Source organism: Leucopleurus acutus (genome assembly GCF_964270905.1).
Source record: "Leucopleurus acutus genome assembly, chromosome: 9".
NCBI classification, from domain to species: domain Eukaryota; kingdom Metazoa; phylum Chordata; class Mammalia; order Artiodactyla; family Delphinidae; genus Leucopleurus; species Leucopleurus acutus.
The window spans coordinates 34,707,923-34,732,348 of NC_139144.1; the positions used below are offsets into that span (position 1 = coordinate 34,707,923).

The window sequence follows — 24,426 nt, forward strand, 5'->3', positions numbered from 1 at the left end:
CCTGTGTGGATTTAAAGGGAAAGAGGCTCTGTCCTTAGCTCCTGTCCACTGGGTCCACTTTGAGTGAGCCATGGCACCTAACCGTGCAACATCAGATGCCACTGAAGTGTAAGCGTATGAAGAAATATAGAACCCACACTGTATGTTATTTTCCGTCCTAAATTTAAGAACACTTACGCCTAACTAGATGATTTGTTGTTGTTCCTAAAAACCTCGGTCTCATGGTTGCTTTCTCAATGGTAGGGTCAGGCCTCAGATCCATCGCGCATAAAAAGTGGGCTGTATCAGGTCGTGATTGTATCATCCAGACTTATGGTCCTGGTCTGTCCCATGGAGTCATCACAAGGATGGGTCTTTCCATCTGGCTCCTGTTGTATATATAATGGAGGAATCTGTATACCATGTGGGTTAACCAAAACTGCTTATAATAAAAGTATCTTATGTAAAATTATCTGCAAGATATCAAGCTAGCATAATGACATTAGTCACTGTTATCTTCACACTTTCTACCAGACACGTATGCACTAGGTAATTTACATACAGTATGTCATTTAACCTTCCTGCTAACCTTGTGAAGTTCAGAGAGGCTGAGTGACTTACTCTAGCTTCCCACAGCCAAGCCAGGGAGAGGGCTAGGATTTCATTCCAGTTGTATTTGACTCTGGAGCTCCTGCACCTTCCTCCTTGTACATCGTGAGGGAGAAAAGGAGAGGGAAACCCTTTGTCTTACTTGGGATTTCCCGTTGCTGGGTGTCCTTCTGCAGGTCACCAGGCCTGTGTCTATACACGATGTAATTCCACCAGTGGAACTTGACAGACAGGATGCTGCACAACATCTTTGAGTAGATAATGAGATTGATGTGACTGCCCGCCGCCCTCCCCCGCACCTTGTGAAGGAGGAGAATCTAATATGCAGTTGCCCTAGGCTCCTGGTGATGGAAGGACCCACACTCTAATTGTCTCCCACCCCCCAGCCCTCACCCGCCACACACAGACCCCTCATGCGGTTCCCTCGTGTGCGCTCCCAGAGCGCTCTTCTGCTGCGGTCGAGGGCCTCAGAAGAGTAGAGGGCAGGCCTGGGGCAGTGTCTTGTGGGATAAACAGGTGCTGTGAATTCCGAGTTGAGCCAGATGCTATCCTGTACTCGGATGCTTCCCCCACCAGCTTTTTGCACCACCTAAAAATTTCCTATTGGAATCAAAGTTTAGGTGATTTCATCTCCAAAAGATTTCAGTTGAAATGGAACATTGTATGGGAAGGATAACATGTGAAACCACTCATATCCACTGTGCTTGTGCGTAGATTAGCCTTCATGGAGAGCAGGAATCATAGCCCTGAATGAATGGAATAGAGAAATAGAAAGTGTTTCTTGGAGAGGGCAGTGGACTACCTGAGTAACCAGAGGGCAGTGCCAGGATAAGGGGCACATTTAGGGAAAAAGTAGCAGGGATAAAAAGCCAAGTGAAAATACCCTTACACCTCCAAATTACTAAGCAGAGATCTGTGTTACTTCCCAACTCGTGGCTCTTTGAATGTCTGCAGTGCAGCCTGGTGTCCATCTGGTCCCAATCTAGCCAGACCAATTCCTGAGAAACCTGGGCTTTCCCCCACCTCAGTGTTTGCATGCACATCATTCATTCAGCCCTTACTGAGTTCCACCCCGTATCCACACTGCGGGTAGGGGGACAATTTGTACCTAAACCTACTCTGAAGAGAGTCAAGTCTGTGGAAAAGCTTGTGAAGGTCTTTTGTCATTTTTTTAAATTAGGAAACCTTTACATAAATATAAGAATTTGAAAATGCTAATAATTTATTTTGCAGTTCAAAAAATAGAGACTAATATTTGGATTCTGAAATGTTCCCTTTATCCTGCTATGGCATTTATTTTTGCAAAGTCCCTTTCTTTTTTTTCCCAAGTCATTAACTATTTTAACGTCATTAGCTGTTCAAGTCAGATGGGAGAATTTATATCTTAATTAGAAAATATCAAATATTTTTAAAAGGTGCCAGATAATTTTAATACATTTAACAGTGACAATAGATTTAAAATTGTGGTGGCGTTTAATAATTTTACGTCAGATTTTAAGGAAATACTATTATTACCAAACTCATATCCATTTGTATAGGGAAAGCAATTGATACTTTAAAATAATCATCCATTGGGCTTCCGTGGTGGCACAGTGGTTGAGAATCTGCCTGCCAGTACAGGGGACACGGGCTCGAGCCCCGGTTTGGGAAGATCCCACATGCCGTGGAGCAACTAGGCCCGTGAGCCACAACTACTGAGCCTGCGCGTCTGGAGCCTGTGCTCCGCAACGAGAGAGGCCGCGATAGTGAGAGGCCCGCGCACCGCGATGAAGAGTGGCCCCCGCTCGCCGCAACTAGAGAAAGCCCTCGCACAGAAACGAAGACCCAACACAGCCAAAAATAAAATAAATAAATTTTTTAAAAAACAAACAACAAAAAAACCAAAAAAACTATTCCCTTAAAAAAAATTTTTTTAAATAATCATCCACCATGGTATAAATGAAGTAACTTATTTTTTATTTCCTGTTTAAAATTTTTTTTTTTTTTTTTTGCTTTCCATGGGCATTTTAATAAAATTTGTAAATGTATGTCTGGGATGAGACTCGTCAAACATATTTTCTGTAAAAGCCGTGTCTGTCTTTATTGAAGTGCACTGTGACATTTCTTTTGTTTGTTTTTATACTCACCCTGCTGGCACATTAATTCTTACCAGAAGCCAGAGTGACTTCAGGGCTTTCACTTTCATTATGTTGTCTGCCCGCGGCAGTGTTTTATAATCAGATTTGTGTCTGTGTGTGTGTGTGTGTGTGTGTGTGTGTGTGTGTCGGGGGGAGGGGCAACTCAGTGAAGTATCATTGATCACATTCTACGGCTTCCAAGGCTGTTTGCTAAATTGGTTGTAACTCACAGAAAGTGAACGGCCCAGGGAAAATATTAAGTGCGCTCAGACAAGAGTTTTTTTCTAATGTGGGCTTCTAATGCCTTTCGATAGCCAGACAATTCAGTGCCAAACATTTTGGAATTGACTGAGGATTCTTTTACTTTTGTCTGTCACCTTAGAATCCTTTTGCAGAAAACGAAGAATCACAGCAAAGGTCGATTAGGATTTTGGGAATGAACACTTGGGATATTGCTCTGGAATTAATGAATTTTGATTGGAGCCTCTTCAATTCAATTCACGAGGTAAGTAAGAAGGGAAATGATAAAATAAATGCTTGTGCCAGTATAACTGTGAGTTCTTTTTGAAGAATATTTGTTTGTGACTGGGTTTTAAGAAGATCCATCATCTGGTGATCTAGTTATGCTTTAGGATACTGTGGCCCCAAAATATTTGGGGACTTTAAATATATTAAAAGACTGACCCAAACCTAGGAAAATCAGAATACATGACCATGCTTTATTTGCACCTAATATTGTTCAGTCGGATAGTTGTGTTAATGTAGTGTAAATATGCTATTTTTTTGTTTGAAAACTTATTCATATATATATATATATGTATATATATATATATACACACACATATATATATATATGAAGGTCTAATGGGGTGGAAGAGACATTTTATATTTGATACCTTTGATATTGACATTTTTATTTTTCCATGAGCTTTACAGAGCTTTACAGTACTTATATGAGAAACACATTTATGTATGTACCTACATGCACACACACTCACACATTCCCAAGAACATTCTATACACTTAGACTATGCTGCAAGACTTCAAGTACTCTATTGAAAATTTTGAGATATATTTCAAATTTGTATGCCCATCAACCTCTCCCTTGAGGACAGGTTAAACATTTATGAAACAGTAGATGCGGGGCAACATGCTACTGACATTTGATGAATAAATGTAGCTGGTGGAAAGGCTCACAGAAATCAGGAGATGAAAAACGAGGCAGCTCTGTGCTACAATATGTTGCATTTACTTTGCTGTGTAGTGAAATGTTTCAATACAAGAAGGCCTTTCCTCCTGAAGAAGGAACTCGTGCCCAATTTAGGGACCCCCAAGCTTCACTTTCACTTTGGAACGTTTTTTAAATGTCCTCATATTTTCTCACTGACAACATTCCAACCTGACGATCTAAATTTGAGCAAGTAGTGAACTCGTTCAAGCTAAATGACTTGTGACTTTGCAAATGGTAGTAGAGTGGGATGTGTCCCTGCTTATGTGCTTATGCAATAGGAGAATGTGAATTACTCCTGTAAAATATACATGCACACCCCTCCGGTTAGAAACACATCTCTTCCATTGCTTTGCATATGGTCAGTCTCTGTCACTAGTTACTGGTCTGACTCGATTTTGTCAGCTTTGTACCTTGTCCTAATCTTGCTGTCTTTCTGTGATTTGACAATGTCTTATGTCAGTGGTTCTCAAAGAGCGGGTACCCAGACCAGCATCATCAGCACCCCTGGGAGCTTGTTAGAAATGCAGATTTTGGCCAGAGCACAGACCTACTGACCCAGAAAATCTGGAGGGTGGGGCCCAGCAATCTGTGCTTTCACAGGCCTCCCGGTGATTTGGATTCACACTGAAATGAAAGAACCCTTGTCTAGAGAACCTACCTGTGAGGGTCTAACGTAATGATAGTCATTTGCACTTGAAGTCGCTCATGGAACAAGTTTGGGAAGTTTGGATTTGATTCAGCCTGTGACTCAAACTTTAGAATGTCTTAGGTTTTCACGAAAAGTGTCATCCTTGCATTCTAAAAAATTACAGTTATGTAAGTCTTCTGCGTGCAGGCTTTTCTGGAAGTCAAGATAAATTATCCTGAATTTAATATATTGTTATTTGCTATATCTAACATGTTATGATATGACAGTGCCTACCTGAAGTAGCTCTTAAAAATGAATCGAATTTTGTATCAACTTGACTCTGTGCTACAACAATAAACAATTGTCTGAATACGTTGTCTTTCAGCAAGAGCTGATCTACTTCACGTTCAGCAGACAAGGAAGTGGGGACCACACAGTGAACCTGAGCCTCCTACTCCAGAGATGCAATGAGGTCCAGCTCTGGGTGGCCACGGAGATTCTGCTCTGCAGCCAGCTGGGCAAGAGAGTGCAGCTGGTGAAAAAATTCATCAAAATTGCTGCTCAGTGAGTTTCTAGTGGTAACAAAATGCAGTTCTTCTCCTCTCTTTGAGAGGGTACATTATTTTCCTTGTGATGATAAGAAGGGATGAGATGCAAAAGGGTACTATTGAGTTAAGTGACCAAATGATTGAAAAGGTCTCTTTTTGAATATTTCTCTCTTCGCCTTTGAAGTATTTATATCTTAAAGTAAAGGTCAAAATACTAGACCAAAGCACTCTGCTCTATGCTGTAGAAAAAAGCAGGCAGTGCACACATGCCCCATCGTGCAGCTAAATTACCCTTGTAGCCAGGTGAGCTACAGTAGGTTAGGAAATTGGGGGAAGGTGATGTGAGGGGGGTGAGAACCATTGAAAGTCAGATGCGTTTCAAGATTCTGCTTTTGGCTCCTTGATGCCCAGAGTATGAACTTTGCAAACTCCTTAGCAGGCTCTGCACTGTCTGGTCACACCTGACCTCTGAGCCTCACCCCATGCTGCAGCCACTCTAAATGGCTCTCCCTTTCCCATGCAAGCCTGGACATGTGTTGTTAGCTCTGCCAAGAATGGCCACTTCTACTCAGCAAATTGCTATCCTTCTTCAAGACCTAGGTCATATGTTGCTTCCTTCCTAAAATCATCCCTGACTTTCAAATGCAGGGTCAACTCCTTCTTACCCTGACCTCCCCCTACCATGCACACGGTTTTTTTCTCCTTTTTTAAAAAACTTCTTTATTATTATTGATTAGACTTACTTTTTTTTTTTTTTTTTTTTTTTTTTTTTTTTGCGATACACGGGCCTCTCACTGCTGTGGTCTTTCCCGTTGAGGAGCACAGGCTCCGGACGTGCAGGCTCAGCGGCCATGGCTCACGGGCCCAGCCGCTCCGCGGCATGTGGGATCTTCCCGGACCGGGGCACGAACCCGTGTCCCCTGCATCGGCAGGCAGACTCTCAGCCACTGTGCCCCCAGGGAAGCCCTAAACTTACCTTTTTATATAGAATTCCTTCAGTGGACTGTGTTGGCTTCCAAAGGACAGGGACCATTTCTAATCAATCACTGTACCTGGGGTGCCTGGTACTGAACTTGGTAAATAGCAGTGACTCAGTAAAGTCGGTTGAATGACATTCTAGTAACTTCCTGGGAGCATCTCTTAAAATACCAGATGAATATTCTGAAACCACTCTTGGGACAGCTTCCCAACAGAAACAGGCAACATGAATCAAAATCTTTCCCAGTTCCTTCTACCTTCCAGTCTTCCCATTTTTTTTCCTTTGTTTTTCAAGGTAGTTTTTATATCAAACCGTCTCTGAGTACATGTCAGTGTAATATATTCAGGAAATATGTATTGATCACTCATTAATGTTTGCACATCCATGCAGGGTATTGTGGGGAAATCAGAGTGAGCCTGCACCCAATCGGCTGGGGGGATACTTTCTATAACTCAAATGTCTAATTTTCAAAACGGAACCTGAGGGTGCCCTATTATGAGATGAATTTCTTTCAGGGGCTTTAGAGGATGGGAAGCTTATATGCCAAGGGTGTGGGAAAGGAGGATTAGAAAACCATTTGGAAGAAAGTAGCATTTTGAATTCTGGGTATGAATTCGAAAGAGCACACTGTCCGTGGAGGTCAGACTCATGAGAGAGAAGCAAAGCGGTTCATTGGAGGCGGAGAGCATGTGGTCAGAGAAAGGAACCGCATCCAGTTTGGCCAGAGCGGAAGGTATTTGTAAGGAAGTTGTGGGAGACTGATCTAAAAAGGAAGATGGGGCCAAATTGTAAAGGATGTTGAATTTCAGAATGAAAAGTTTAGACTGAATTGAGAAGGTGGTAGGGATTCTTTGAAAGTTTTTGTGCAGGAGATGGATCTGATCCAAGTTGTCCCTCAGGAAGGTAGATCTGAAAGTAGCACATAGACTGAACTGTCGGTGAGGAGACCCCAGAAGCAGGATATTTTGTTTACTTAGGTGAGAGATAATGGCGGTTCCCGACCTGGTGTTTGATGTGACTGGTGGTGGAAGGAGAGAGAGATAACAGATATGCCTAAATCTTGGACTACTTTTACGATGAATGCTCCTTTTTTGTTTGTTTGGCCAGTACATTTTCTATAATAGCCTGTGACATTCTTAAATGTGAGGCTCTTTGGGATCAAAAGCTTTCTTATAAATGCCAGTTGCTTGGTGAAATGGGACATGAATGTCCTAAGGAGTAAAATGACACCACATAGCTTAGTTCCCAGTATAAGATTATATCTGTCCTCAGGGAAATGAAATATGTATATTCACATCTTCTCCATATGGCCCCATGCTCTTGAATTGTTTGCTGTACTGGTCTCTATCCCTGGCCCATAGAATAGAATGCCAACAGAAACACAAAGTTAAATTCTTCATAATCACACTGGTAGGAATAGCCAAGAGAAAACAATCATGTCGGTGATCAGGAAATGTCTTCCCTGCCTAAGGCATCCTATTTGCATATTCATGTTTCCTTCCTTCTTACCAGTCCCATCCCCCCACCTCTGTGGGTTGAGTGGATTTTATTTCCTTACACAAAGGAGTGTTAGACTGACACTAAACTGGAATGTTTTAGTGTCAGTCTGTTCTTACCTTGAAATGAACGAACCTGGGTAAAGGAAGATTCCAGATGGGAATGGTAACCCATATTTGTACTGTATCAATTCGTCTTATAGAGAAATCATTTCTATATTAATTCTTTTTTTCTTTTTACAGATTCAGATGTTAGGTATATGTGGGTTTTTGTTTTTGTTTTTTTAATTTTAGGTGTGACTAAAAAAGAGATCTGAACCAGGAAAATTGTTTATGGGGAGATAAAAAGATGAGACTTATATCTAAGATTTTGTGTAGATAAATGATTCTGAATACGAAGAAGAAGAATAAACTTTTTATAATGACTAATAATAAAATGACTTCCCCGAAAAGTCTTGTTTTCAGCTCCGGCAGTTGCTGTCTGAAAGGTTTGCTGTATACTCCGCGTTTGAGTGATGGGCAGAGTATAAAAATGTCTGGTGGGCCATGACAGAACCAGTGGGGCTTCCATCATGCAGTAAGGTGGGAGGACTGGGAATAAGGGGAGGGCATCCAGTGCCTCTGGCATAGGGATGGGGCACTTCTCGCTGACCTCAGCGTCTTGGCGGGGGAGCCTGGCATCATGTCATCAAGAGATGGAGCTGACTCAAGTCTCTTCTGGCTGGTGTGAACTTGCCAGGGTGTGATGAGACAGAAGGGGCGGAATGAGGGAAGAGAGTGGCGGAAGGGAAGCAGAGTTGTAGTGCTGATGCCTTTAGGCACCAGTTTCTCAGAAACAGGAAGATTTCTGAACCATAGACCAGGGAAGTGTCCTGTTTGTTTGTTCATGGAATATACCAGGCAGGGTCTACCCAGGAGACAGTTGGCAGAAACCAGCGAAAGGGGCCAGTTAGACTGAATTTCAGGTCCTCTTGCCTACCGGAGAACTATAGGCAGAGTCCAAAGCTGGACAGGAAGACTGAAAGGAACAGACCACGCCCAGTGGAGACTCAGCAGTGAGGGGCTTGCAGGACTGTGTTCACCGAGGTATTTTGGACACTAGGTGCATAGGCAGCAGTGCCTTTCCTGGTTCCCCTGTTAATGGAGCTAGAATTTCCAAAATGCTTGCAAATGGCTGACCCCCACTGCTTTGGTACCCACGCGCAGCTGTACTGGGCAGTGTCCAGTCCATGAGGCTGGCTCTGGGAGCAGGCAGGTTTAGGCAGGACCGGCCAGGGCGCAGCCGCCTCTATATATTACCACTTTAAGAGCCGAAAACAGTTTCCTGGTTCTGAATCAATGCTCCTGTACACACATGTGCGACTAGAAATCAGTATAGTTTTGAGAGACAGAAGTTTTTAATATGTGTTGAGAACCTTTAAAGTCATGATAGCTTTTGATCAATCATGCAATGACTGGAAGTCTAACTTAATTTTAGGAAATCATAAATACAGTAAGAAGTTTTTTTCACAGAAGGTATTTATTGTAGCATTTTACATTGATTTGAATTGAAAATAGATTAAATGTCTACAAGGGAATAAGTAAACAAATTATGAAATACGTTTTTGATGAAATGTTCTATAACATTAATGATAACAGTGAAGAATCCATAATATATTATATAACATGGTAGAAAACTGAGAAATCGGGATGCAGAGTTGTATATACGCTGTTCCCAAATTCCATTTGAGACATTGATGGAGATGTCATGGAAGAGATGACATGTGAGGGCAGCTCGATCAACACACACTAGGGACTTTTTATGCCTCTGGCTTACTGCTAAGCACTTTCATCTTTTTTCCTATTTAATTATTAAGTCAGGGTAATTTTTAAATTTTTAAATCTTTCCTCAGAGAAGTCGTTTTCTAATACATCCCAGATTAAGGAATATCTGGAATTCACAGGCTGTTCCGGCCAACCTGGAGGCCCACCCTCCCTCTGCTGGCTTTGAAAATTAATGGAGTTTTGACTGATTAAGTTGAAGGGCAAGATTGACGTTCTGCAGAGCATATAACCTTCCAGAGTGAATGGAGCTCAACATGGTCTTATTTTGCATTTTATTTCCTTTATTCCTTAAATGAGAAATGTGAGTCAGCGTCCCCATAATATATGCCGTATTTTAAATACATACATAACATAGTAGCTATTTTGTTGAGAGCAAAGAAAATATGTCTAAATGTAACGGGAGAGGGTCCTGTGAGGTAAGAGGGTCTTGTTTCTCAAAAAAGAAAGACAACATATAGATTGAAGATACAGAATCAGGGGCTGTTATAATGAATATGGGATATATACAGAAATATGAATGTAAGAGCTTTCAGTTAAAACTGTCAATGCATCCAAAATAGATTTTTAAAAGGGAGGAATCTTTTGAAGTATCCAGAACACAGATCTTTTCCTAAAGGTAAGGAAGCATTTGGAATCCTTTCATTTGTGTTGAGGGGATACCGCCCCATCCGACAGGAACAGTCGAGACTGTGTAGGTCACAGAGCAGAGTTCAACCCTGCCCTAGAGGTTGAACTCTGTGGCCTGGGAGAGTCTTGGCAGCTTTATCTTTTGTGATCATCTGGTGAAAGGACGTTGCCTCAGAGTGCCTTCTGCTTTCTTTTATTCCATAGCTGCAAAGCCCAGAGAAACCTGAATTCTTTCTTTGCTATTGTGATGGGTCTCAACACTGCTTCTGTCAGCCGGCTGTCCCAGACCTGGGAGGTGAGCCCTGGGGGTCCATACGGAGGGTGGAGTTGGGGACAAATAAAACTGAACGGGAAGTGGTCCAGCTAACAGTCTTTATTTAAAATAAACGGTTTAAATGAGATATGTAGCACTAGAAAAAAATGTTAAAAAATTAGTGTCTCAAGCCGTCAGGAGCTATTTTCATCAAATGGTCTTCAACATGGTTCTATAATATATATGAAAGAAACACAACTTGTAAAATGCTTCCCAGCTAGAATTAGTTTTCTGCTTTTCTCCCGTGATGGCATTGTTACAGTTCCATGTTGGTCATTTCAAAAGCTCACCTGTGTGTCCAGAAGCAGATTTGCAGAGATGCTAATGAATTTAAGCTACCAGTCTTCTCACTTGTGGGGCCTCTGGCAATATGTTCACGTGGATGATGGATATCTTTACAAAATCTGCAAAATTTTATATTCCTTTTTCCTAAAGAGGACTCACAAAATGTTTTCAGTTTCGGGCCTCCCCAGTCCTGGCTCTGCCTGTCAGGGCTGTATGATGAAGGCTGTTTGGGTTCGAAGTGGGACAGGGCCACTCAAGTTAGCGCACGTTCTGAAACGTGGACTCTGAGGGTCTACGTGGGAAGAATGGAAACTGGGGTGTCCCTAAATGTAGCCAGACACGGATGTAGGGCCCTCTGCCTCCCCCACGACCCCGACACCTTCTTTCTTTGGGCTTTCGTTTCTTTCTCTCTCCATTCGCTACTGACTGTGTACCTAATTCCCCGTACCATTTCTCTCTCTCGTCCTTTCTCTCTCACCGTCAAGTCTTCTCCCTTACGCGTCCAGCCTGCTGTGGCTCGCTGCGGCTCCCTCGGCCTCTCCCCACCCTCTCAGATTCAGCTGTTCTTCCTGCCTACCCTGCACTCTTCATGGTCCCCAGTTCACACTCCTGCAGGAGAGAAGCTGACAGGCCAACTGTTGTTTTTCTCACATTCCATCTCAGCGACGGTCTGTGGGCAGCTTTGGGGTTCACCTTCTTTGCGTCAGGGGCCACACTCTGATGGAATGCGCGGTGGTGACCTGAGGGTCAGGGTCAGTGCTCCTTAAAGGGGTTCAAAAGAAAAGCGACAGAAGGCTTGCATCTCTGGTTAAGCAAACCAGATGCGCACACACTTCATGAGATTCAAGGAGGTGGGCAAAAAAAGCCACAGTTGATCAGAGCAGGAGGAAAACAAGTGGCTAGCAAGGGTCCGGGGAGGAGAGTGGAATTTTAAATTATACACAGAAAGAAGGCTTGATCTGCAAACATTGAAAGGAGAACAAGTCAGTGAAATTCACATAGTGTGTATTTCACGTGCACAGTGACCGCCTGCCACGTGCGCAGCTCTGCATCAATGCCGTGGCAGGTGGAACGTGGCCAGATTAGCACAGGGTGTGCTGTGGTCAAGGAGGTCTTGAACTGGTTCCAGGCGGACCCCAGCAGAGCAATGGAGGAATCATGCTGTCTCAGGGTGGCTGAAAAGCCTTAAGCAGCAGGGCCTTGGAAGTTGAGTCGGGAGTTGCTGGGGGCATTGGGGTGGGCCTCCCTCGCAGAGGTGAGCTCCGTGTCTCTAGGCCTGGAAAGTGATCGCACTGTCCTGAATAGGCAGTATAGGAAAAGAAGTCGGTTTAAGGAACTAAGACAGAGGTCAACAGACATTCTGGGGAAAGAGCCCCAGATAGTGAATACTTTTAGGCTGTGCAGGCCATGTGGTCTCCACCGCTGTGACTCGACTCTGGCATTGAGGTGCAAGAGCAGCTATGGTTAGTTGATAAATGATGAGCATGGCAGTGCTCCAGTAAAAGTTTATTTGCAAAAGCAGACGGTCAGATTTGGCCCACGGCTGACCCCTGGAGTAGACAAGTTTGGCTTTAGGTATGTTGAGTTTGAGATGACACCGGGATATTCGTGTGGAATATCCAACAGACTAAGATACGCAGCTCAGAGGAGCAATCGCCATCAGTTGCAGGTGTCTGTGTTTTACCTTCTCATTTGATTTGTCTTTCCTTAATTAATAAAATTTATTATTAATTTATTAATACACGTGTATTGGTGTGTGTGACAGTAGCTGCCAGATCACACAGCCTGTGTGCTGTCCAGATGCAAAATTATCAATGTGATCATTTTGAATAATTTAGAAGTCTATTGTGGGGTCTACCTCATTATTCTGATTTGTTTTAGAAACAGAAAATCTCACAAATCTTCTAGAACAGTCATAAGTGTTAATAGCTGGAGTTTGCTGAGCACCGACCACAGACTGTACACTGCCTGTGAGTTATCTCCATTTCAGTCAGACAACGTGGAGACTCACTGCAGACGCACAGCTAGAAAGGGGCAGAATTCAAATTCAGAGTGACTTACTCTGAGGCATCTAGCTTTTCACTTCACCATGTTAAAGGAAGGCTGGGGTTTCCCTGGTGGCGCAGTGGTTGTATGCTAACACATATATATGGAATCTAAGAAGAAAAAAAAAAAAGGTCATGAAGAACCTAGGGGTAAGACGGGAATAAAGACACAGACCTACTAGAGCATGGACTTGAGGATATGGGGAGGGGGAGGGGGAGGCTGTGACGAGGTGAGAGAGTGGCATGGACATATATACACTACCAAGCGTAAAGTGGATAGCTAGTGGGAAGCAGCCGCATAGCACAGGGAGATCAGCTACGTGGTTTGTGACCGCCTAGAGGGGTGGGATAGGGAGGGTGGGAGGGAGGGAGACGCAGGAGGGAAGAGATATGGGAACATGTGTATATGTATAACTGATTCACTTTGTTATAAAGCAGAAACTAACACACCATTGTAAAGCAATTATACTCCAATGAAGATGTTAAAAAAAAAAAAAAGCGAATCCTCCTGCCAATGCAGGAGACACGGGTTCGACCCCTGGTCTGGGAAGATCCCACATGCCACGGAGCAGCTAAGCCCGTGCACCACAACGACTGAGCCTGCACTCTAGAGCCCATTAGCCACAACTACTGATCCTGCACTCTAGAGCCCATGCTCTGCAACAAGAGAAGCCGCTGCAATGAGAAGCCCGCGCACCACAATGAAGAGTAGCCCCTGCTCGCCGCAACCAGGGGAAGCCTGCACGCAGCAATGAAGACCCAGCGCAGCCAAAAATAAATAAATTTATTAATAAATAAAGGCAGGCTGGAAAATTCCAGGCCCTTCTTCCTTAGGCCCCAATTTTTATTTGGGAAGATGACCTATGTTTCCATCCTCTGTGAATCTTCATGCCACCAGTTGGTGATCTTTACAGTTCAGTGATTCTATCCATCCAAGTGCAGGCTTCATCATTTAGGGTTTTCATGGGCTTTCACTATTTAGCCCTCTGCTGTGAAACACAATTATATCATTTATACAAAAAGCATCAACCAACGTTATTATTTCCCGCTCAGCAAGACTGTTTAAGAAGGTGAGAGCAGGGCTTCCCTGGTTGCGCAGTGGTTAAGAATCCACCTGCCAATGCAGGGGACACGGGTTCGATCCCTGGTCCGGGAAGACCCCACATGCCGCGGAGCAACTAAGCCCATGGGCCACAACTACTGAGCCTGCACTCTAGAGCCCACGAGCCACAACTACTGAGCCCACATGCTGCAACTACTGAAGCCCACGTGCCTAGAGCCCGTGCTCCACAACAAGAGAAGCCACCGCCATGAGAGAAGCCCATGCACCGCAATGAAGAGTAGCCCCCGCTCTCCACAACTAGAGAAAACCTGCTTACAGCAACGGAGAACCAAAGCAGCCAAAAATAATAAGTTAAAAAAAGAAAAAAAAAGGTGAGAGCATTTGTCAGAGGTAAGATACAGAACCAAAATCCAAGTTTTTATTAGAAGATCACCAGTGTGTGGAATGTTTAACCAGCTGGATTCCCGATTCATGTGGCTGTTACTTATTTTAAACTGGGAATGATGAAAACTGCATAATGAGAAGCAATCAGGGTAGAACCAGATGATAGAGCTATTTATGTTCAGAAATGTGACAGATATAACACAACTTAATGAACATTTCCCTTAGTGCCTCTCAAAATAACTGACTTCTTTTGACCTTTTCTTTTTTGTTTGTTTGTTTTTAGAAAATCCCTGGGAAGTTTAAGAAACTTTTTTCTGAACTTGAAAGTTTAACAGTAAGTAGTTGAGCCGGAGTAGACTTATTCTTCAAACTGATTGCTGGTGTCCAATTTCTTTCTAGATTTCAGTAGTCGGTATCTGCACTCTACCGTGTCAGGTAGCTTAGACTAGTTCACTTGTGTATGAAAATGTAGCTTTGCTTCTTACGGAGTGAAGCAGGTTAACACTTCTTCCTCTCCATGGAAAAAGGTAGTGAGAATGGTCCTCTTGGTATGATATTCAGAAGGCAGATTTTTAAGTATACTCAATTTTCAGTCTCTTTTCAGATCACAATAAAACTGTTCTCTTGTTTTCTCTGCATTATCTGTGCATTACGAGGGCAGTTTTTCTTTGCAGTGTGCTTAACAAAAGGCTGTGGGGTTACCTCATGGTAGAAACTATGGAGAAGAAACGGTACTTAAGGAACCTGTTTGAGGGAAGAATAATAGGGCAATCAAAAGGTGTCTGTCCTTTGCAGTCATTTCCCATTATTGTCAACCAGTAAGTTGACTTTCATTCATTGCCTAGATTTCCTGCCCTAATTTAGTGAGTTTATTCTCCTAGGAAACCTTTATCTACTTTGTTCTTAGGAAGAACCACTCTGTATCTAAATCATGTTCAAATGGTATAGTTAAAGTGGATTTAGAATTGTTTCTATAGCGCATTGATTTTTCTTTCTCTTTGTAATCTTCTTGGTTCGGCAGGATCCTTCCCTGAATCACAAAGCCTACCGAGATGCATTCAAAAAGATGAAGCCGCCCAAAATCCCTTTCATGCCCTTATTGCTTAAAGGTAATGGTTTTCTATCTTTTATGCTATGTAATTCCATCTTCCAGAAATGTATCACTCTACAGAGGGCTAGAAAAGGAATCTCAGTTTATTTCTCTAAAGTAATTTTGACATTCAGACCTAACTGTGTTGGCTTGTGATTGTTTTTCAAATGTTCAATTATTTCTGAAATGCTTAAAATACTTAATTGTACTTAAGCAGACATCAAAGTGTTTTCGATTGACTCACAAACTTGGCACTGGAAATGTTTGTGTTTTTACTTTACTCTGCTTTAAGCATCGTCTTATTTGAGTCTACAGTTCACTTAATTCAAGCAAGAATAAGGCTGGCATAAAGAATCCAAACAGTGATCAGTCACGGTCTACGTTTGCAGCTTAAATTTCAGAGATCCAACCCGTGGCCTGCTGCTGTGTGAGAAGTACCTTTGGTCAACCCAGGCAGTGTAGCGTATGAAGAATTTTGGTAGGGAATGTACTTTCTTCTTTCCAGGAGTGAATCCAGTTGGGAAGGTATCTGACAGCTCCAAGTTAGTCGACTAACTTGTCTTCTGTAGAGAGCGCCAGATCATTCACCATGAAACATGTTAGTTAAATTTACTAACGCTCTCAGGGGTCTCTTTCAGACCCAGGGGATTAATGAAAGGGAAGTTCCTTTTCATCTGGCCTATGCTCCTGACATTTAGTATATCTGTGTGCTTTCCAGGAAAAGCGGGTTGGTCATTTTTCTTGGCTGTGTTTTCATTCTTTCCAAGGGATTATAGGAATACTCTTTTATATTGCCTTCACCCTTCAGAGACTTGTAAATTCTGCTGGCTCAGTCCCCGGTGCCTACACCCATAAATGTGATTCTGGAAGTGAAATACCTGGGAACTGGATTGCTGGCTGGCCTGGCCGTCTCCTCCCTCACCTCCCCCCATCGCCAGCCCCACTGGCATAAAGCTGATGCTCCCTTTTCGGCTTCTCTCAAGAACAGCCAGAGCTTGGAGAAGTGTTGAGTTGCTATGCATCCCTGCAGCTATTTATTCAATCTTCATCTAGTATAAAGCAAGACTTTCTGGGAAACAATAATGTATTAGGACAATTGAGAGTCACACAGAATGCTTCATTCGAGCTCAAAAGATTCTGCGAAATGTAAATGGATGAAATAAGGAGAGATTGTAAAGCCAGAATACCAACTTAAAAGTTCATTTAATTTTTCATGTTTATTTCTAAGATAAGTTTATTCAGGCTTCTGATTTTTATTTAAAATAAAGCACCAGCTGGAGAGCGGGGGTGGTGGCCTGTGGGAAGTGACACTTAGAATTATTTAGACACAAAGAGGAAAACTAGGAAGCGAAGACAGATCTGGGAAAGGAATTGATTTTAGGAAGACAAAATTTTGAAACAGTGGATGTTTTTAAGGTCATGAGAAAACAGTCGACAATGTCCCGTTAACTTAATTAGATATGAGCTGAGCTTTCTGCTATACATTAGTGGTTTTTCCCCCAAGGTACTTAATGCAGTCAGGTGCCTCACACGTACGTCTTAGCTTGGATGCAATTTTCTGCTATACTGAGTTTATCTAGACCTCTTTGTCGGCAGCAAAGCAAATCTCCCTTTTTTCTTTTGTCTGTGTGTGTGTGTGTGTTTAAATTTTTTTTTTAATAAATAGGTTTTTTCTATTTTTTTGTATACAGCAGGTTCTTGTTAGTCATCAATTTTATGCACATCAGTGTATACATGTCAATCCCAAACTCCCAATTCATCCCACCACCACCACCACCACCCCGCCGCTTTCCTGCCTTGGTGTCCATACGTTTGTTCTCTACATCTGTGTCTCTATTTCTGCCCTGCAAACCGGTTCATCTGTACCATTTTTCTAGGTTCCACATATATGCGTTAATATACGATATTTGTTTTTCTCTTTCTGACATACTTCACTCTGTATGACAGTCTCTAGATCCATCCGTGTCTCAAGAAATGACCCAATTTCATTCCTTTTTATGGCTGACTAATATTCCATTGTATATATGTACCACATCTTCTTTATCCATTCGTCTGTCGATGGGCATTTAGGTTGCTTCCATGACCTGGCTATTGTAAATAGTGCTTCAGTGAACATTGGGGTGCGTGTGTCTTTTTGAATTATGGTTTTCTCAGGGTATATGCCCAGTAGTGGGATTGCTGGGTCATATGGTAATTCTATTTTTAGTTTTTTAAGGACCCTCCATACTGTTCTCCATAGTGGCTGTATCAGTTTACATTCCCACCAACAGTGCAAGAGGGTTCCCTTTTCTCCACACCCTCTCCAGCATTTATTGTTTGTAGATTTACTGATGATGCCCATTCTAACTGGTGTGAGGTGGTACCTCTTTGTAGTTTTGATTTGCATTTCTCTAATAATTAGTGATGTTGAGCAGCTTTTCGAATTTCCCTTTTTTCTACTGAAAATACATTCTCTCATTCACGCTAGTAAATTAAACTTTTGCTTTTTCATTAGAAGCTCGAGTTTAAAGAAGCACTTGTTTTTCCTTCATCTTAATTTTTTGTCATTATAAAACAACGTTAGTACTCTCTTGCATTTAAAGGTACTATTTTTGTCTGAAATAATTTCCAAAGGAAAACAGGATGAAACTTTTAAATATGGGTGTATCACGTCTGAGGTAAGACATTTTGGAAAACATAAATGACATTCTTAGCTTTTGTTAAATGCAAAATTATTTTAAAATTTGCTGTAAACTAGAGCAACCAACATTTCATGAAAACTTCCCAGCCCTCCCCTCTGTGCCTCCTGCTCTGCATTGCTTTTGGTTAGAGAAAGAGACCAAATTGAACTCCTTGGGTGTTAAGAAGGATTAGGGCTCCCATGTTTCATTTTTTGAGATAGTCAATTCCCAATACCACGCAGATTATCAGGTGAGCAGGTAACCTAAAAATGCTTCCAGCCATCAGCTTTTCTACTTCCCAGTGAATTTCTTACTTCTGATTTACTTTCCCCCCCCTACTGTGGAATCCAGTTCAGTAGTGAGAAACCCTAAGTAAGTGTTGGGGAAAGGATCCAGCTGAGCTAAAGGTCAAAAGCAGTTGAATAATCTGTATCACGGCGTTTTGGGAGATGGTAGTCCTTCCAGTAGAGTGAACAATCAACAGGTGTCTGACGGTAAACTGAGGTCGTGTTTGTATCTTGGGGCACAGATTATTATTGCACATTTGCGGGGGTGTTTAAATAAATAGAATGTTGAGGTGCTTGTATGTTTTTTCCTTCTCTTTCACTTGCCATCTCTTCAAACGGAGTCCTTTCATCCCCCGTCCTGTTATATGAAGTGTCAGGAGCGTGTTCAGATGTCTCCAGATAAAGGAGTCTGGCAGTTGCTCATTTCTAGCACTCTGAACCTGGTGGGTGCCCTGAACTGCTTCACAGCCCATGACTTAGGTTCTGAGACCCCCGTTTTTGAGCTCAACCACCTGTATTGGTTTATCCCTCTCACACCTGCCTCATCACACACCTGCCATTCATCTGCATCAAAACCTTCAGCCATTTGACCCCCTTCTCCTGGGCAGCAGCCCCTTCCAGCCCCTCTTGCCTCCCCACCTGGCCAGACACACCTTCCCTGCCTTATCCTCAGGCCAGCATCAGCCTAACAGCCCCCCACCCTCAGTAGAGCTGCCATCCTCATGCGCTGACCTCGACAAGTCCTTGAGAGTTGAGATTAAGCAAGATCACCCACGCAGAGGAGAGGGAGGAGATAGAAAGAGGGACAAAGGAAACACTGTAAAAGTTGCAGAGGCCCCCGTCTCCCATGAATTCAGCAAGGTGGCTGTAACGGGTGGTCAGAAATGTCCAAGTCCTTTCGGGTACCAGAGAGGCACCGTGGAGAGAGCAAGCAGGCTGCCTGGGCTTGGGTCCTGGCTCTGAGACTTAGAGCTGTGATCATGGGCCAGCTGTGCTTGTTCTTTGGACCATCCTTTCTTCACATTCTTTTCCTGCTAGGGCTTTTACCTTATAATCTTTTGTGAGGATTAAATGAGTTAATGCTATGTCTGACGCTGGTAATAAATATAAGCTGCGTTATTTTTTTTTTTTTTAATAAGCTGCGTTATTATCATCATCTTTGGGAACATAGGGAGGGGATGACAAACCTTGGAACACTGGGGAAATGGACCAAGAGACTCTGACAGGGCATTTGTAATCCGAATTCTCCGCGAGTGAGGAGTTACTAGGCTTGTAGGTGGTGTTTAATGTAGATAGAGTACACACAGTGCTTTGCTTGCTGTACAAACAAGGTACAAGCTAACTGTGTTGGCTACTCTTTCTCTAAATATTGTGTCAGAGGTTGAAAGCTTGCAATTCTATTCTGAAAGCAAAACAGTGAAAGAAAATAACCAGAGAGTTTGTCAGATGACTGTGTAATTGTGAATTGCTTCCCTGCTAAGACATCAGTTTAAAAAACAAAAAAATCAAGGGGAAAAAACTTAGGAAAACGTTGCAGTCTGGTGGGGCTGGAAGCTGTGAATAAAGAATGCCATGAGAAAAGGGTCGTCTTCAGTGTAGTCTGTAACTGTGGAACTGGTGTTGCCCCCTGGTGGGCAGTCAAAGCTCAGCGGCTGGGTGTGTTGCAGGCAGATTTCCCAAGCACCTATCTCGTAATTGCCCCATAGGGACCAGCAGAATCAAAGTCTTGATTAAATGCAAATGCTTTTCCTTTCTATTTAGAGGAATTTTAATCTGTTCGTTTCCCTCTTTATATCATGTTATTTTAACAAGATTTTTGAAAATGATGTTCATTTGGTTTGTCCTCCATGTCTGTGATTATTTGCATGTTCTTTAAATTGTAGTGTATTTCTTACTTTGATTCTCCACTGTGAGGATTCCCTAATGCTCAGTCACTGACCCTCTGATTTGAGTTCTTATAAGCCACCCCCTTTCAGAGCTTCAGTTGCTGTTATTATTGTAACTAATCCTTGTCTCTTGAAGAGACACTCCAGTAAGTTTTGCGACCAAAAGGAGATTTTTATTTGAATATCTTCTTTCACTTCAAATGCAGTGAGGCTCAAATAAAATTAACATTCCCGTCCTCTGAAAATGTATCTTCATCCTACTTTCCTTATGTTGTTTTCATCAGTGAATAGGCCCAGAAATCTTGCCTTTTCCAAACCTGTCCCATTCCTCATTCACTTCAGATACGCAGTCAGGCCCTGGCTTTGAAAACCAAAAATCTAAACATTCACATCTAAACCTTAATGCTTTAAGTAAAACAGATCCATATACTTTGCCAGGGATTGTTAAAAAGCAAACACATAAATATTAAAATCCTTTTTGTTTCTGGGGGTTCAGTTCTTTTCTGCTCGATGTTCTGACCTAAAAACATAATGGACCAGTTAAGTGATAGAATAGTGTTAGTGGATATTAAGCAGGTTGAAGTCAAAGCCTGCAATGTAAAAGCAAGATACATACTTGCATGAGTGTTATAATGTTTTCTCTCCACACGCATACATTATGCCCCCTCACATCAAATACTATTGAGATTCAATTTCAAGTTGCCTGGTCAATTGCATGAAATAATCCATAATGTTTAAGAAAAATTAATAAGCTGCATTGCATCTATACCTCTTCAACTCTGAGTCATGATCCGTTCCTAATGGTACATATCTCTTTTTGTTTTTAATTTTCAGATGTAACATTCATTCATGAAGGAAATAAAACATTTTTGGATAATCTTGTCAATTTTGAAAAACTGGTATGTAAAACTTCACTATTTCTCCTTTTTCCCACTGTAAGGGAAGTGTATGCTTTTCTGCGCCAAGAAACAAACGGTTTAGGTGCTTTTCTCCTCTGAACGTGCGGTGATCTATCTGCTACATGTTGTGCATTATCAATACAGTGCGTTCCAATTAAAAATAAGTGTGCTGGCAAGTTCTGGGGCCACATATGAAAATCTGCTTTTTATTTTTGAAAACGGAACTTCATTAGATTGACGTCAGTGGTTGAGTGTATGTGTCTGAACTAGAATGAAAGCTGTAAGGTTCCTGTCAGCAGGAGTTCACAGTCTTGAGGTTCAGCCTTGTTGCTTTAAAGGCATCTCCCTGTGTCTTGGCTTGCGCTGCTTCTGAGGCACGGGACAAAGCGCTCCTTCTGGGGAGGTATGCCCATCTTGGATATGAAGATGGAATTTGTAGGGTCTGCATGGGAGGGGAAGGACCACCCCTCTATCAGCCTGTGGACAGATGGTGCCACTGTGGAGAGATCACCTCGTGCAAAGTGAGAAAGTGAGCTCACGAGAAAGGGGTCCCTGGCCAGTCCCTTCTTACAAGTCACTGAGACGCCTCTTTGAGAACTGTTTCCAGGACATTCTCAGGTGCTTTGTCATGCAGCGGGTTCCTACTAGCCTTTCTCACTGGCTGTGGGCACAGGAGGAATTGCCTGCAACTGTGAAATACGAGTGCCCCAAAGAGACCCTGGGGACCACAAGAATGGATTTGTCTGACAGATGAACTTTAGTGTCATAGGTGAGCCTGCCATGCACGGTTAAAGATGGTATCAGGGACCCCTGTCCGTAGACCCTGACCTTTGAGTGACCTTTTCAGTAATGGTAATGGATTTCTGTGAACTCTTTCAGGAATGGACCCCCGGTTCCCTGTGAGACTGGGTCAGGCATTTGAGAGAAGGTTGAGTGAGACGGGGGCCATAGACCGTGACCAAAGAACAGTACCACCTGATGAGTCCACATGAGGTTTGGCCTCTGACCTTTGGCTCAGAGGTGCCCCGCTCTAACTGTGAGGTTAACTCGCCACACACGGGATGAGGTGGTGCAGAGCCAGTACAGGAGGCTCTGGTACAACCTGAAAACCCAAGCAGCTGAATCTGGAAGACTGGCGTCTGGGGATAGCTTGCCTTAGCTCAGTTTTAATGATCTGAGGGTGATCGCTTTCTTGCTCATTAGTTTTGAAGTAGACATGTCCATAACTTTTTGAGTCTCTCTCTGCACTAAGTGCTTTGGAATCCAGCTCAGTTATTTTAGGTACTACAGTCAAACCAACACAGCCCGAAATAGATATTTAAAGTATTGGGTTTTCTTGTACTTACTCTTTAGAGATTTGTTCTGGTGTCACCCAGTAATGTTCTGAAGATCCCAGGGCCCCACTTCGTAGCCAAAGACTGTAGGCCCTAACCTTCTAGTCTGTAGACAGGTTAATCTTCAGTGTTTGGTATTAATGAAATGATTGCAGGAATAAGAAGCCTCTGGTCAATACTTATGTCAAATCTTGGCCAACACCTCTGCTTAAGAACGCCAAATAAGCTTTGGCGAGCATGTAAGAGATGTGGGACGAGCTGTGTCACACCAAGTGGAATTCCCTCTAAAGGTCTAGTACCCTTCCCTCTGACTAACGCAGAGGAAACATGCGAGAGCCAGTGTACTCTTTGTACGCTGACTGTGGTCAGTTGTTAAGGGTACAGTGGTGGTTGGCCCCCTTCCCAAAGAGAACCAGTGATTTGGTTAAGTTCATTGTGTCATTTCCCCCCAGATGGAGCTCCCCAAGTGAGAGAACAATTCAGTAAAGGCAAGCATGGACGATAGAAAGCTTCCTACACCCTCTCTCTTTCATTCTGACCAGCGTCTCTTTTTTTTTTCCCCTGCTTTCTCCAGTGGTCCAGTGGAAGCCTTTTAAGGCTGACGCACGTAGTCTAGGATCTTGCTTTCATAGAGACAGGACTTAAAACTAACCGTGGGGACTGAAACAAAGTCTAACTAATAGTACTGCTCCTAGGGTCAATAATTGTATGTACCCTGAACCCTTTAATAAAGCTTAAGGAAATAACATGGCATAAATAGGTAATCTTTTATTTTAAATTCCTGAAGAGAACTCTTATTAAAAAGACAGCTAGAAGGTAAGTGCAGTTATACATGCATGCAGCAGGCCCACGGCACACAAGCGCACCCATCAGTCGCTTGCCATCACATCATCTCTAAAGAGAGCAGATTTTGTAGTGTCACTGGGTTCCTGGTCCTCAAAGCAGATGGCATTTAAGGTACAGCATGCCTCATGCTGACCCCCCCCTCCTTGCACAGAGAAGACAGGCTGAAGTCAGAATTTTTTCTAGACAAAACTGTATTTTACATTGTACATAGCCCTATGTTGTACTTGGATGCTGGAGAGTGAAACTGAATTTCCTAGTAGAGTCAGTAGTTTCAGCACGTTTCTTAGCAAAAGACAAGGTTTCACTTAAGCTATTGATAAAATAGCATCATCTTTCACAGTAATGAACCAGTAGAACCTAACTGAATTAACTTGTGGGAAGCCAATTCCTCATGATGGATATTAGCCAGTGAGCAGATAATTCAGTGTGTTATCTTTATCAGGCTGATCCAGGCCAACACATTAGGTCAGAGAACACGAAACCCAGAAGTGCTTATTGGACCTAATAAGTTTTCCATTGTTCCCCACACTGCCTCAGCAGCTCCAAATGTTTCAGCCTCAGACCATTAAATAATGAAGAAACAAATGCTTTCTCCTTTTCTTCTCTTTATCACTCAGTGTTAAGAGCATCATCTTTTATCGTAGCTTCCTCCCCGCTCCCTTCAGAAAACCTAAAGATGAGATCAGGGCTCTGGTTTCAGTGCTGCCCTGAGTACCTGACCTTACATCAGCTGTGCAAATGGCACGTGATAGAAATCAAGGTGACGCCATACCTTAAAACAACGACAGAACTGTCCTGGGAATAGTGGTAAAATTGGGGGAAGGAAATTTAACAATACATTCTCAGACATGAGTCAGGTCTCGTTTCCTTTACAAACGCAACTCGAGCTGTTGCTGTAATCACTGTCCTGTTTATTTTTCACTATTGAGTAGAAATACAATAGAAATGCAGCCTGTGAGAACAATTTAATAAGTAGGTCATATTCAAATAATGTTTCTGGAGGTCTGCTGAATTTTAAGTAAATTTATTTTTAGTATTAACATCATTATTTTAACAATCATTTGTTGAGCGTTTGCTGTATATAGACGATCCTCTGTTCAATGTGTGTAGGCAGGACATGAAAAACAATGGCCCAAGGTACAAACTATATGTATAAAATAAATAATATACAAGGATATATTGTATAGCACAGTAATAATAGCCAATATTTTATAATAACTTTAAATGGAGTATAATCTGTAAATTTTGAATCACCTGAAACTAATGTTGTGCACCTGAAACTAATATTGTAAATCA

At 42.5% G+C, this 24,426-nt stretch overlaps 1 protein-coding gene across 3 annotated transcripts in view; it reads left to right on the forward strand.

Annotated features, from left to right (window-relative positions):
* The window catches only part of RAPGEF5 (Rap guanine nucleotide exchange factor 5), a gene marked incomplete at its 5' end in the record, with an annotated part of 214,139 nt that overhangs the window by 183,991 nt on the left and 5,722 nt on the right, over positions 1-24,426 (forward strand). For all 3 annotated transcript variants that reach the window (XM_082846352.1, XM_082846354.1, XM_082846353.1), the window contains 6 exons: positions 3,088-3,210; positions 4,950-5,128; positions 10,243-10,333; positions 14,412-14,462; positions 15,150-15,237; positions 20,886-20,950. In XM_082846352.1, coding sequence (XP_082702478.1) covers positions 3,088-3,210; positions 4,950-5,128; positions 10,243-10,333; positions 14,412-14,462; positions 15,150-15,237; positions 20,886-20,950 — 597 coding nt within the window. The remainder of the gene's footprint in view (positions 1-3,087; positions 3,211-4,949; positions 5,129-10,242; positions 10,334-14,411; positions 14,463-15,149; positions 15,238-20,885; positions 20,951-24,426) is intronic.